General features: G+C 36.3%; 1 protein-coding gene across 2 annotated transcripts in view; it reads right to left on the bottom strand.

Moving 5' to 3' along the window:
* The window catches only part of Atg9 (autophagy-related protein 9), a 74,667-nt gene that overhangs the window by 38,174 nt on the left and 22,153 nt on the right, over window positions 1-14,340 (bottom strand). For both annotated transcript variants that reach the window (XM_083109986.1, XM_083109987.1), the window contains exons 8-9: window positions 11,930-12,108; window positions 8,508-8,639 (exon numbers count right to left, since the gene is read on the bottom strand). In XM_083109986.1, coding sequence (XP_082966112.1) covers window positions 8,508-8,639; window positions 11,930-12,108 — 311 coding nt within the window. The remainder of the gene's footprint in view (window positions 1-8,507; window positions 8,640-11,929; window positions 12,109-14,340) is intronic.

Here is a 14,340-nt window from a genome sequence, read left to right as displayed (position 1 = left end):
CTAGAGGCATGCATATTTCGTTTTTGACGAAAACATGAAAGGTGAAATAACACATTGTAATGTTAATTTTTCATGTTTCTGAAAGGTTTGAGGTGCATTTTCCTACCCTGTTCTGTTACAAAATAATGTGAAATAGACTCTTAAACACGAAATTTAGAGTTTATTTACTGCCATGACACTTTCTGAAGTCCAATTATCCTGCGAGTTATGCAATTCACGGAAAATTGATTAATTCTGCTGTAAATATTTGAGAAGCAAAAATGTAACCCTTTATACAGGAACAAACAATATTGTGGTAATGACATAAATGTGCTATTAGAAGGGATAGGTTTATTTTATGTAATAAGTGCAGTTTTTAAATCAAATTTGGGATTATATTCAGTATTTTAAAACCAAAATGTCATTTTATATACTGCTTTTTCACTGCTATAACAGCAAAATTTTATATATTTACCACTTTTGAACCTGAAATTGACTTGATTTTTGTACTGAAATTTTCCTTTTTTATCTACTAAAAATATGTGCCTCTAGCTATCACTTATGATACACCCTTTACAACATATTTGAAGTGTCAGAAGAAAAAAACAGGGAAGTCTATGCTTGTCAAACTCCAGAAAGATTAACTTTTAATTGCAAAACATTACTGGACATGTAAATGAAAATGTACAAGAAACATATGCTTTGATGGATGGAAGTGTCAAATGTATGAAATGAAACAAAGCATGTTGTAAAGTCTAAAGTGTAAATCACCAACCCTGAGACCTTCTGTAAACAAACCGTCTCACTGATTCGATGTATCACTCCACGTCAGCTGATTCATGACCGCCGACTACTGCATAGAACTCACCATGTTGAAAGTGGTACTACTTCCTTGCTGTTCACATGATTATTTTTAGAAAATAACCAATGTTATAAAATATCATTATATACACAAATCTCTAAGCTCATTGAAAGTTACAATGTACATTCCTACAAAATGTTCACACTTATCTTGCCTTGCCATTATTTTACAAAGTGCACTATATTTGGCGGAAAAAAAATCGTTATTAGGATGCTTGTCAAAGTTTCCAACTGCATTAAATTTACGAACTTTCTTTGTCTTGTTTTGATCATCATCATCAATATATTTATTGGACTTACAGCATTGTATATGGCTGTTTATGCCCATTATATATTTTATTTACATAAGATATAATTTACATAAAATCTACAAACAAATTCCAAATACACTCCTATCTATATCAAACATTACCATGTTATATCATTTTGTCTAAAAAAATGTAAGTAAAATATATTCAATTCGCATGCAAGAAAGAATCTTCTTCTTCTTCTTCTTCTGACCCTGTCAGACAAAACACTGTCGACTTTGGCCAATGTTTCTGTATTTGTACTATGGGACAGCAGTAGTCTGTGGTATGGGATTTCTGTTGCACAACTTTTCCTTACAATACACAACAGATGACACTAATCAATCTTCAATTTTTACACTTTTACATTCTATGTTTTTATAATTCAATTTGACATTTTCGAGCGTATCCATATAAAATCCAAATAATTGGTATTGATAAATCAGATAAAAGAGAAAGTAAAGATATAGGGAATGGAATTTTTAATCTTATCAGATTTTTATATAATATATTTCGTTGGTGAGAGAATTGATCACATTCCAAAAATAAATGTTGGGCATCTGGATTATCTTTACCACATGTACAATTTTGTTGATGTATAATACCTATTTTCGCTAAATGTGCTGGTGTACGTACATGACCAGTTCGCAATCTATTAATAAAAACTATAACCTGTCTTGGAAGAGGACATCTGTGGAACCATGGTTGACTTGCATCAAATTCCGCCAGCCATCTATATGTATGACCTACCATCGTCAATTGTTCCTTGCACGAAATTTTCCAGTGATTTTTTATTTTAATTTTAACTCTAGGTAATAGATCTGTATAAGGGAGTCTGATGAAAGATATTTGAGGTAAATCCCTTGCTCTCATAGCGTACATATCTGCCATAATATTACTCTGGTTAATGTGATGTGCCTTGACATATGTAAACTGAACAGTAATATTTTTGGATTGTGCTTGTTGAGTTAATTGTATAATCAATATAATGAAAATAGATTGACGACATAGTTGAGGATATGATGATGTTAGTGCCTGTAAGACACTTAACGCATCTGTTAGAATGAGTATTTTTTTATAGTTATTTTGTATGGAATAAGTTAATGCACGGTAAATAGCATAACATTCTGCTGTAAAAATTGTAGTGTTTGCTGGTAACCTAAATATTTCTTGTTGATTCATTTCAGGAATATAAAACGCACAACCTACATCCTGAAATATTTTGGAGCCATCAGTATATATGAAAATTAAATCTGGCCATATTTCTCTATACCGAGCGTGCTGACCATGATCTAAAAATTGGACGTTAGCCTGAGCATAAAGAGGCAAATCTAATTTACATACTGGAGGTGAATGATATGTGAAAGAATTTTGGTACGTGTCAGGATCCATACAATAACAATGAAGAAAATAAAATTTCGGGTTGATCGGATCTATAACATTCATAAATGCCCACTGTTTTTGTGTTTCAAATAGCAAATTAAATGGGTGATTATGATTTTCCCAGGTTTGAAAAAGAAATTTATTTGTTAATTGTTTGCGCCGATGAGATAGAGCCATCTCTCTATTTTCCATATAAACACTTAGGTTTGGACTAGAATTCATCAATCCAGAGCAAATTCGTAATGCTTTGCATTGTAGTACATCAATTTTTTGTAACTGTTTTGAGGATGCACCACCGTAACTGAAAGCCGCATACTCAAATAAGGAGTGAAAGCAGTTTCTGTAAAATAGTAACATAATTGTGGGTTGACTACCCCACTTAGTAGTTGCCAATCCACGAAGAATGTTTAGGACAGATTTTCCTCTATTTATTAAATAATCTATATGCAGTTTCCAATTATTTTTACGATCGAAATGAATTCCTAAATATTTACATGTAGATACCACTGGGATGTCAGAAATATGATTAATATTATTAGGAAATACATTTTGGCTATGAGAATTAAAAATCATAACTTGAGATTTATTAAGGTTGAAAGATAAACCTACTTCATAAAACCATGCTTGAAGTTTATGTATTAAACGTGTCATGTCTATTAATCCCTGTGTTGCTTGTGGAGTAATTCTGTAAAAACAGAAATCATCTGCATACTGAATAAGTTCAAAATCCTCCAATTGTTCATTGTGTAGAGACTGTGTATATATATATATTAAATAATATAGGACTGAGTGGAGCTCCTTGTGGAATTCCTGTAGTTGTGAATCTAGGCCCGTGGACAGAATTTTGAAACCAGACAAAAAAATATTGATCAGTATATAAATTCCAAATTAATCTGGGAATCATAGGAGATATATCTATTCTTTCTAGTAATTGACAAAGTTGCATCAGTGGTACAGCATCATAGGCTTTTTCTACATCGATAAATAAACTATAACAATAGGAATTCATAACAATGTTATTTTGAATTACAGCATTGAGAATTGCAATGGCATCTTGACTACTATGTTGTAATCTGAAACCAATTTGCGGAGGGGGAAAGAATCGTTGTTTTTCTAAAGTCCACATAAGACGTTTTTGTAGCGTGCGTTCTAATAATTTTTCCAATACTGAAATTAAAACTATTGGTCTGTAGGAACGGGCATTTGATGGTGGTTTATTCGACTTTAATATAGGAATTACTACATGTGTTTTCCATTCCGAAGGTATACTACCCCCGGTATATGTTTTATTGTATATAGCGACTAAAATATCAAATCCCCTTTTAGGTAAGCTCTTTATAGGTTGGTATGGAATTCCATCCATTCCTGGTGCTGAATTTTTAACTCTATGTAGTATATTATGTAATTCTATGACAGTCACAGCTGGAAACTCTCTTGTAAAAATTTGTTGTGGAACCAGAGGAGGTTGATATTATATATTTACTGAAGGAGGCGCAATCATGAAGAGAAATTCATTTTGCCAGGTTACATCAATTGTCTGTTTCCTGCTTAGTTTCGGGTGTCTTAATGAATTAAATTTTTTCCAGACGAGTTTTATAGGTTCAGCATTTCCTAGAGAGTTACAATAATTTATCCAGGCTATTTTCTTGGCTTTTTTGAAAGCTTTTTTAGCAAGAGCCTGACTTCTCTTCCAGGCAATTTTGTGGGTAATTGTGGGTCTGCTAGCAAATGTTTTCTCATCACGTTTACGATTCTGTTTAGCAGTCTCGCATTCTGGTGTCCACCAATATAATTGTGGGAATCTATGTGTATCTTGCCCTTTTGAACGTATACCTACGATATGCAGAGTTTTTGTAATTAGTTGTATAAATTGAGAATACGAGATATCAGTATTAGATCATAAATTTTCTGATAATATCAAGGAGTCAATTGTTGTGGAATACAGACCAATCAATAAGGTTAGTTTTCCAGCATCTAAGGAGAGGTGCATTTTGCGGGATCTGTACATTATACATAAATCTTCCTTGAACATGTATGGGTAAGTGATCACTTCCACGCATATCCTCATCCACAAACCAGGTAAGTTGGGGGAAAATTTCATCCGACACTATGGTTAGATCTATCACAGAAGGATTATTTCCGGATCGAGGAATATGTGTTATGGAACCATCATTAAGTATGATAAAATTATTATGTTCTATCCAGTCTACTAAAATCTGGCCTAAATGATCTGTTCGTGAACCGCCCCACATTGGATGATGCCCGTTAAAATCTCCTGCACAAATATAAGGGCATGGAATATTGTCCAGAATACCTTGAAAATCTTGTAGTTGTATTTTTTGAGATAACGAATTCGAAAGTATGTAAAAATTAATAATACTGAAAAAAATTTTTTTGTATTTTTATGCGCACTGCTATGATTTCTACATGATATCTGTTTACTATATTAATTTTTGGGTATAAAAGAGTTTGGTGGGCCACACTCTCATGAATGTGTATGCTCAAACCTCTTTCATTGTGTTGAAATGGCGGACCTATAGTATTATAATATTTTAGATTGTAATTCTCGTATTGCTTTCAAGTAAAATATATTCAATTCACATGCAAGAAAGAAGCCAAATTTATGGGAAATGATTACTGGTGCAAAGAGTTAACCATAAAGGTGAAGCAATAAGTACAAAAGAAAGAGCATTGGGTTTAAAGTGAGACGTCATTTGCGGCAGCATATCGCATACTACAAATTGGCCGTTGTTTTACCTTACGTAATGAATCCTGTAACAACGCTGGTTTTTCGTGTGGATTATTTTACTTCTGAGTCATTCCATGCGAAATCAACACAGCCTTTGACCTGACCATCTCCGATTTTCATGAAATTTGGGGAATTGAAACTATGCATGGAACTTAGTAAGTATAAAAATTTTTAGTTTCGTGCGTCTTGTAATTGTTAAATTATTCAAGGTCAAAGTTAGCATAAATTGCCTTTTTTGAGCCCGCTTAGCTATACTAAATCTGATGTAACTCCGCCCCTATTTCGCCTAGGAAGCTCAAATAAAGCTTATTGTACAGGGAATGGAACAAGCTTTCCAATGATATATAACAAGCCTACCTTTGGATAAAAATATAATTTTGTCACGTGGCCTTGACCTTTGACCTCGAATATCTCAAAACATGTCATCACCAAAAATCGTGAAAAAAATATATTTGGTCCCTCATACCATACTCTAAAACATACCAAAAAATCATTCTGGGACTGCAGTGGGATCAGAAGATACAAAATAATATGTGTTACTATGTGACTGATAAAAGCCCTATTACATGAACTATGAAGAGTCAAATGTCCCTTAACACTCCCTACAAAATGTGAAGGAGTTATCCTGGGTATAATTGGTCATGAAAGAAATAGGTTAGGCACAGGGAGATCCCTAGCCGTGTGTGTCAAGCGCAGATCCGGCATATTGTTGACCGCCATATTGAATTCAACGCAAACATTTCAAAGGAAAGGGGGTTATGTGATATATCAAATGAGGCTAGAATTTAACGAGAAATGAAGTGACGAAGGATTTTCCAACGTATCTTACGCCAGCAAAATGTTATACACATATCTTTCACTTACGAGATATGCACATTATAATGTTGTCAATGTTCCTGTGAGCACACTCGTTGACGTCTCTTACACTCGCATAGAACATTTGGTAATGTAGCATGTGCAACAACTTCGCTAGCAGCAACTATGCCTTCTCTCAGATGGTCAATATCAGGGACTTTTAGTGCATGCACCATTCTCTTCAAATGTTTCTGAAGGTAAAAGTCCTCCTAAGATGTTAGATCTGGGGAATGTGCAGGCCTTTTAATAGATCCCCGTGTGCCCATCAATCTACCTAGAAAATTACCATGAAGAAATTGCGAAAATGTCTACATAGTGTGGTCACACTCTGTCCTGTTTCAAAACTCTCGAAAAGTGCCATATCCCGTAAGCAAGGGTGAAAAAACCTGTTCACTTAACAAATCCAAGAAACCCTCACCATTTAAGGTTCCGTTGTTGAATATGGACCAACCATTTCCGTTCGCCATACATTATACCACATAATTAACTTACCAGGAACAACCATTCGACTGAGCAAATCACAGGTTTTGCATATTATTTTTATTAACTTCACCGTGAACATAAAAATTTGCCTCGTCACTGAAGAATTTTTCATTCCAAAGGAAGTGTCACGTAATTGTTTGAGATATTTTTCCCAATATTCTTCACTATTCAGCTATTTGGTGAATGTTACTGATTAAAATCATATGCAATGGTGCGTATACTTCTTTCTCTCCCAAGATGTCAGCGTGATCTCGATGAGTTCCTAACACGTTAGGAGCATTCCAATGCTTTGTTTTTAACACCTCGAAAAGGAGAAAATGGTTACAAGCATGCAGTAATAAATTTTTGCTGGTTAAATATATGTTGGAAAATCCTTCGTCACTTCATTTCTCGTGAAATTCTAGCCTGATTTGATATATCACATAACCCCCTTTCCTTTGAAATTTTTGCGTTGAATTCAATATGGCGGTCAACAATATGCCGGATCTGCGCTTGACACACACGGCTAGGGATCTCCCTATGCCTAACCTATTTCTTTGATGACCAATTATACCCAGGATAACTCCTTCACATTTTGTAGGGGGTGTTAAGGGACATTTGACTCTTCATAGTTCATGTAATGGGGCTCTTATCAGTCACATAGTTACACATATTATTTTGTATCTTCTGATCCCATTGCAGTCCCAGAATGATTGTTTGGTATGTTTTAGAGTATGGTATGAGGGACCAAATATATTTTTTTCACAATTTTTGGTGATGACATGTTTTGAGATATTCGAGGTCAAAGGTCAAGGCCACGTGACAAAATTATATTTTTATCCAAAGGTAGGCTTGTTATATATCATTGGAAAGCTTGTTCCATTCCCTGTACAATAAGCTTTATTTGAGCTTCCTAGGCGAAATAGGGGCGGAGTTACAGCAGATTTAATATAGCTAAGCGGGCTCAAAAAAGGCAATTTCTGCAAACTTTGACCTTGAATAATTTAACAATTACAAGACGCACGAGACTAAAAATTTTCATAGTTACTAAGTTCCATGCATAGTTTCAACTCCCCAAATTTCATGAAAATCTGAGATGGTCAGGTTAAAAATTGCACATATCTGTGTTGATTTGGCATGGAATGACTCTTCTATGAGTTTGCAATGCTTTCTGCATGCACGTGGTTTTGTTTACAGAAGGTCTCAGGGTTGGTGATTTGAACTTTAGTACAGCATCAACATGGCAGGCAATGACACCACTACTTTGCTTACGACAAAAAATTGACTTACCTGGTTTCTTCCTCTGATCATTTATTATATCTACTCTATGGTTCATTTATCTTTATTCGGGTGAACAGACCGTTTGTAAATTTGGGGGAAAAAAGTTATTGAAAACAATAAATGTAAAGGTAAAAGGTAAAGTGCTCCCCTGTGCATAGCACCATGCCATGAAGGCATATAGGGGGTGTGGGGGTAACGCCCCACACTTTCTTGATCCGGTCGTGAGTGGGGGTGATGTGATCAGCATCACGCCCCTGACCGCCTTTACCCCCCAGGGTTTCCCCCAGGTACCCATGTTATTCGACGCTGGGTGGACGCCGGGGCCACTTCCAGCGTCGAATAACATGGGTACCTGGGGGAAACCCTGGGGAGTAAAGGCGGTCAGGGGCGTGATGCTGATCACATCACCCCCACTCACGACCGGATCAACAATAAATGTAATCAAAGTAAAAATTCATGGAATTATTAAAATGATCCTTCACCTACAATGTATAAAAAATTTACATTGCTCTGCTAAATCGAGTAAGTACACTTTTCTTACAGTAAATTGATCAGAATATGGTGCAGAATAAACACATATTAACAGGGGTCAACAATGAAATAATTCCACTAATTCCATAGCATTTTTACAAACTGCCAATCTATCTTACCTGCATGCAGCCACAACAGCACCAAGAACAGTGATAGCTGTCAACACATGCTCAGCAGTCAACACATCTTCATCGTAGACAGTGAGAATAAGTAGGACAGCTAGTTGTGCTCCGGCTACGAAAGCTATGTTTCTGAAACATTTAAAATTGAATTCTTAGCAATTATTCCACGTTACCGCACCCTTTATGACAAATGCAAACATAACAGTTTGTACACACCTTAACAAGACATATGTTCATCAGACTCCTACATTTTCATTTCAGTTATCCTTTTTCTTCAGCAAACATTGTATACTTACATAACAAATAAGTAAAAGTTAAGCCAAACTCCATGACTTTTTCATGTAATTTTAAAATGGCTTTCCAGACCAATGTCTAATAATTTAACACGCTAAAGAAGTAAGTGTCAATGTCTTCAACTTTGCAAACAAATCAAGTTTATTCAACATCATTGAACATTTACAAGTTTCAACAAAACATGCAGGGTCGATCAGGACTTGAACCCGTGTGTCTGACATATCATGCCATTGCTATACCTGCTGATGTATTTCTACATTTCCATCGATACTAATGTAGTAAGAAGGTTAAAATAGAGACAGGTAGATGTAGAGTCTATGTTATATGTGCAAATAGTGGCAAGAACTGACATGGAAATACAACAAGAAGTTCAAACAGAACTGAAAATCCTCAGGGGCGGAAGTCTTGTATGCTGCTGTCATTTGAAAATAAAATTAATTTCTGATAATATTCTTTACTACCATAACCTACTTGTCAGCTCTATCCCTATTTGCTCTTCTTCTATCATTTATTTGTATCAATATTACCATACATTGCACTGTGATCTTTTAGTTTCTTAGATAAAACACTTTGTGTTTTCCCTTGTAATGCCCTGGACATTACACCATAATTCTTTGTTATTTATTTGGAATGTTGTGTTTGTTCTTTCTTAAATTTGTCAAATTAAAATATCACAGGCAATTAGTATCAGATGGACGAAAGGACTAACCTTCATGTGCCAACCTGGCAACATAATTAAAAAAATAGAGATTTATCAACAAGCTAGAATTACCATAGCAACAAGAGAATACTAGTATAAAATGTCGAGAGTAATTTTAATGTGTGGTGTGAATTCATAATTGGGAAAAGAGACGTGGTAGTATATAAATACGGAGAAACTAGTACTCACTTTATCCGCGAAACTGTTTTTTCTTCCTTGTTCTTATTAATTTCAGTGGACACTGCCACCATCCTCATTGGAACTCGCTGTACTGTAGCTTGGCGTGCATCTTTTGTTTGTAGTTCTCCTGCTGCCGCTAGGTGCGCTGTTATTAACTGTACGTCTGAGACCGTGTCGTCTGCTATTTCCCGGTGTTAACTGTTGTAGTAGCGGAATCCAAGTGTGGTGTGCCTGTCCGCTATCGAGCTTTCAGCTTGTGCGGGAAGAGCATTATGGCATGTGTTTCCTTGATTCTGGTGTCTACAAGTGTGTGGGCAGTATGTTTGACTTGTACCTTTTAAATTTTATGGCTATGGTATTTGATGTGTTTGGCAAGACCATTAGTGGGTTGGGCTTTTTTTGCATCCGTTAGGTGCTATTGGATTCTTTCATTGACAGATGTGATGAATCTGCCAATGTAATGTGCCTTGCACTCGCACTCTGCATCATATACACCTGGGTTATCAAGGGGGAAGAGGAAGTACCATTTGTGTTTGTTTAATTTATCAGTTATTTTGGAATTGGGTTTGTGCGCTACTTTGATGCCATATGGGAGAAGGGCTTTGGATATGCGGTTGGATGGTAGGGGAAGGCAAACCATTTATTTTGGTTGTTGGAGGTTGATTGTGGCTGGGTTGCTTGTGCTTGGTTAGGGTGTCTGACCTGTATTTTCGCTTTACTGCACCAAGTGGAAAGTTGTGCTTCTGTGTAGTCATGTTTCAGGGCTATTTCTGTGATGGTGGCTATCTCTTCTCGTAGATACTCTTCTCTGCAACAGTAGGAGAAGGCTCTTCGATAAAAGTTCAGCCACACGTTAGCTTTTTGTTTAGGGGATGGCTACAGAGAGTGTGTATGTACTGGTTGCCTGCATTTGGTTTTCTGTAGACAGTGGTTATGAATTTGTTAAGTGCATGGCTGATTGTGATGTCCAGGAAGTTGATCTTATCATGTTCCTCGGTGAAGTTGAGCCTGGGATGGATGCTATTTAGCTTGTTCACTAGAAGGTTGAGTTCTTCTGCCTTTTTGTATATGACTATTGTGTCGTCCGCGTACCTTCCATATCGAATGTATTGCAGTTCTGTAGTGTGAAGTATATCTTTTTCAGCCAGGTGCATGGCAATGTTGGCTAAAGGAATTGATAATGGATTGCCCATTGCAAGGCCCTCAGACTGTTTGTAGAATTTATCCTCAAATGGATAAGTGGCCACTTAAATGAATAGAACAAGGAAGAAAAAACAGTGAGTACTACTTTCTCTGTATTTATAGTGTGGTGTGAAGTTTATAAATTGCTGTTAAGTACGTTTATGAAGAATAAACCTTTTATTAAGGTAAAGCAGTAAGTTTTGTTTATCACAACCTGTGATTGCTAACGATATGAGGAGCTAAGGGTAAATTCCTGAAAAGATTCAAAGGTTCGTAACACCCAGAACCACATGTTGTTTAGTAACTATTGTTGAAACACAGAGTCAGATGAACATACACCACAGCACAACCACAAGGAAAATAATTTTAAAAAACTCAAATATTTTGTTGGCCTTTCCTACGTGTCATTAGAGGCAAATGGTAATGAAAACATGAAAACGGAGAGGGAGGTTCTCCTCTTTCCCTGAATGTAATTTATAATAAAGTAATAATAATCACTCACAGGATTTTATTGTAGTTCTGCTATGCATATTTATTTATAGTCACTTGATGCAACACTGTTTGAGACAGTTTAAATACTGTGTAAAAAATACATAAGTACTGTGATTTTTATAATGCTGATGATGATTATTTTATTACATATCATTGCTAATACAATTTGCAATTGTTTTTGCCTTTATTAGGAAAAGCAGCAACCATTTTGATGAAACTTACAAATTTTCATTAAGGAATAATAAGGCAATAGAATAAAAACTGATACCTATAATACATGTTTCTATCTCGAAACCATTATTGTCAGTATGCATGTGAAGTGAACCTTAGAAGAATGGCAAGGTATTGTACAAATATACAGTAGAACCCTGATTTTACATTCTAGTATTTTACCCTTTCCTACTTTGAACATTCTATCTTCATCGTCCCAACAGAGAATAATGTTAAACAATTTTCTTGGATTTGCCTGAATTTTTATATCTTGGTCCCCTGAAAAACGTAAAACCAATGTTCCACATTTTTTTTCTCTTCAAAATGTAACTTGTAATCTAGAAATGAACACTATACTCACTTGGCTATAACAGTCATGAGAGGAGATGTGAAAATATTCATATACTTCGAGGCAGGCCGGTAAGCTCTATTTAATCTTGCATTGAGTTCATGATCCAACTCATTAAAATGACGAAGGTAAAGGCGGCCGTACAGAGACCAGCACCTGGAACCTAAGCTTCCTGGCTCTCTTTTAATAACCTGCAATATTACAACAGGAATCAAAATTTCTAAAAAAAATTTAAAAAAAATTCCTACATATTACATTCCAAAATTATACTTTGGATTAAAAGTAGGCATGAGATTTATAACAGTTATAAGGAATAACTCAACTTGAATGTTAAACAAAGTACAGGGTCTCCGAGAATAAATGGCAGGGTTTCATGAGGTCTCTGTGAAGTATGTATCATGTGTAATGCATTGAAAGTGCTTTTATTTTATTCAATCACTCAAAAATATTATGAAAACATTAGTTTGTTTCAATATGAGAGCAATTGATTGAGTTGGTGTTTTAAGTCCACTTTATGCACTGTAACGCTAGTTGGGACTGGATCTTGACATGCAACTACACACTACACTGGTCCTCTAGGGGCTGTGAATGGTCACAGCTAGGTTACCCAAATTCGATGGGTTGGGTACAATTCTGCCAATCCACCGTTCTGGAAATCAACAACTCAATTCTTCTCGCACATGATTAGTAAAAAAGTGGGGTGGTGCTCCATCTTGTTGAAAGAGGATCTGCAACTCAGCATTTTCCATTTCCATTTTCTCGATTTGAGGAAACACAAAGTTCTGTAGCATGTCCATGTATTAAGTGGAGTTGATTTTAGTATAAGATTGGAGAAAAATCTTGTTACGCATTAAACAAATTACAAATTTAACAACAATGATTTTATTATTACGACAATAACAATGACAGAAAATAAAAACACATGAAGGCAATCTTGTTGAGTGACTGGATTAAATAAAAGCACTTTCAATCCATTACACATGATACCTCATGAAACTACCATTAATTCTCAGAGGCCCTGTATTATTAAATTAAATCTGACACTGAAAACATTATAGATTATTTCTGATACAATATTTAATGCTTACATTTAGCTGGTATGTAAGGACTTAACATGAAAATTCTCCTGATACAAAATTTAATCAATACTGAAGAGTTTACCAACAAACTACAGTATTAATCTTAATATATAAAAATGGATGTATGTGTGTATGTATGTTTGTTCCAGCATAACTCTCGAACACCTGGAGCGATTTCAACCAAATTTGGTACGCGTATCACTTGCAACCTGGAAAGAAATACTGTGGGGGTAAGACACCCCCGGCACCACTGGGGGTGGGGAGGGGGTGACATGTAAAAATAATTGAAAACGACCGATATTAGTGTGGAATCCATAGATTTCGGGGTCGCTAAGATGAATAGTGACTCTCCCAATGGCGTTAAACTCGAAGATACCCTTGGTAACCCTAGGGGTGCAGGGTGGGAAGGGGGTGACATGTACAAATAATTGAAAACTACCGATATTAGTGTGGAATCCATAGTTTTCGGAGTCGCTACGATGAACAGTGACATTCCCAATGCCGTTCAACTCCAAGACACCCCTGGCACCCCTAGGGGTGGGGGTGGGAAGTGGGTGACATGTAAAACGACTGATATTAGAGTGGAATCAATAGTTTTCGGGATTGCTAAGATGAATAGTGACACTCCCAATGCCTTTCAACTCCAAGACACCGCTTGCACCCCAACGGGTGTGAGTCGGAAGGGAGTGACATGTAAAACGACCAATACTAGTGTGGAATCAATAGTATTCGGGGTAACTAAGATGAATATTGACACTTCCAATGCCGTTCAACTACAAAACACCCCTGGCACCCCTGGGGGTGCAAGTGGAAAGGGGGTGACATGTAAAACGACCGATATTTGTGTGTAATCCATAGTTTTTGGGGTCGCTAAGATGAATAGTGTCACTCCCAATGCCCTTTCAACTCCAAGACACCTCTGGTACCCCTAGGAGTGGGGATGGGAAGGGGGTGGCATGTAAAAATAATCAAAAACAACCAATATTAGTGTGGAATCCACAGTTATCGGGGTTGCTAAAATGAATAGTGACTCTCCAAATGCTGTTGAACTCCAAGACACCCCTAGGGGTGGGGGTGGGAAGGGGGTGACATGTAAAACTACCAACATTAGTGTGGAATCCATAGTTTTCGGGGTCAATAAGTTGAATAGGGACACTCCCAATGCCGTTCAACTCCAGGACACCTCTGGCAACCCTAGAGGTGTGGTGACATGTAAAACGACTGATATTAGTGTGGAATCGATAGTTTTCGGGGTTGCTAAGATGAATAGTGACACTCCCAACGCCATTTAATTTATTTATTCTTGCTCTTGGAGGTGGAACTAAAAATGTTGTTCATAAATTG

Source organism: Lepisma saccharinum, chromosome 23 (assembly GCF_977018435.1).
Source record: "Lepisma saccharinum chromosome 23, izLepSacc3.1, whole genome shotgun sequence".
NCBI lineage: Eukaryota > Metazoa > Arthropoda > Insecta > Zygentoma > Lepismatidae > Lepisma > Lepisma saccharinum.
Note: the sequence above shows the minus strand (reverse complement) of the source record. Positions and strands in the feature narration are given on the sequence as shown.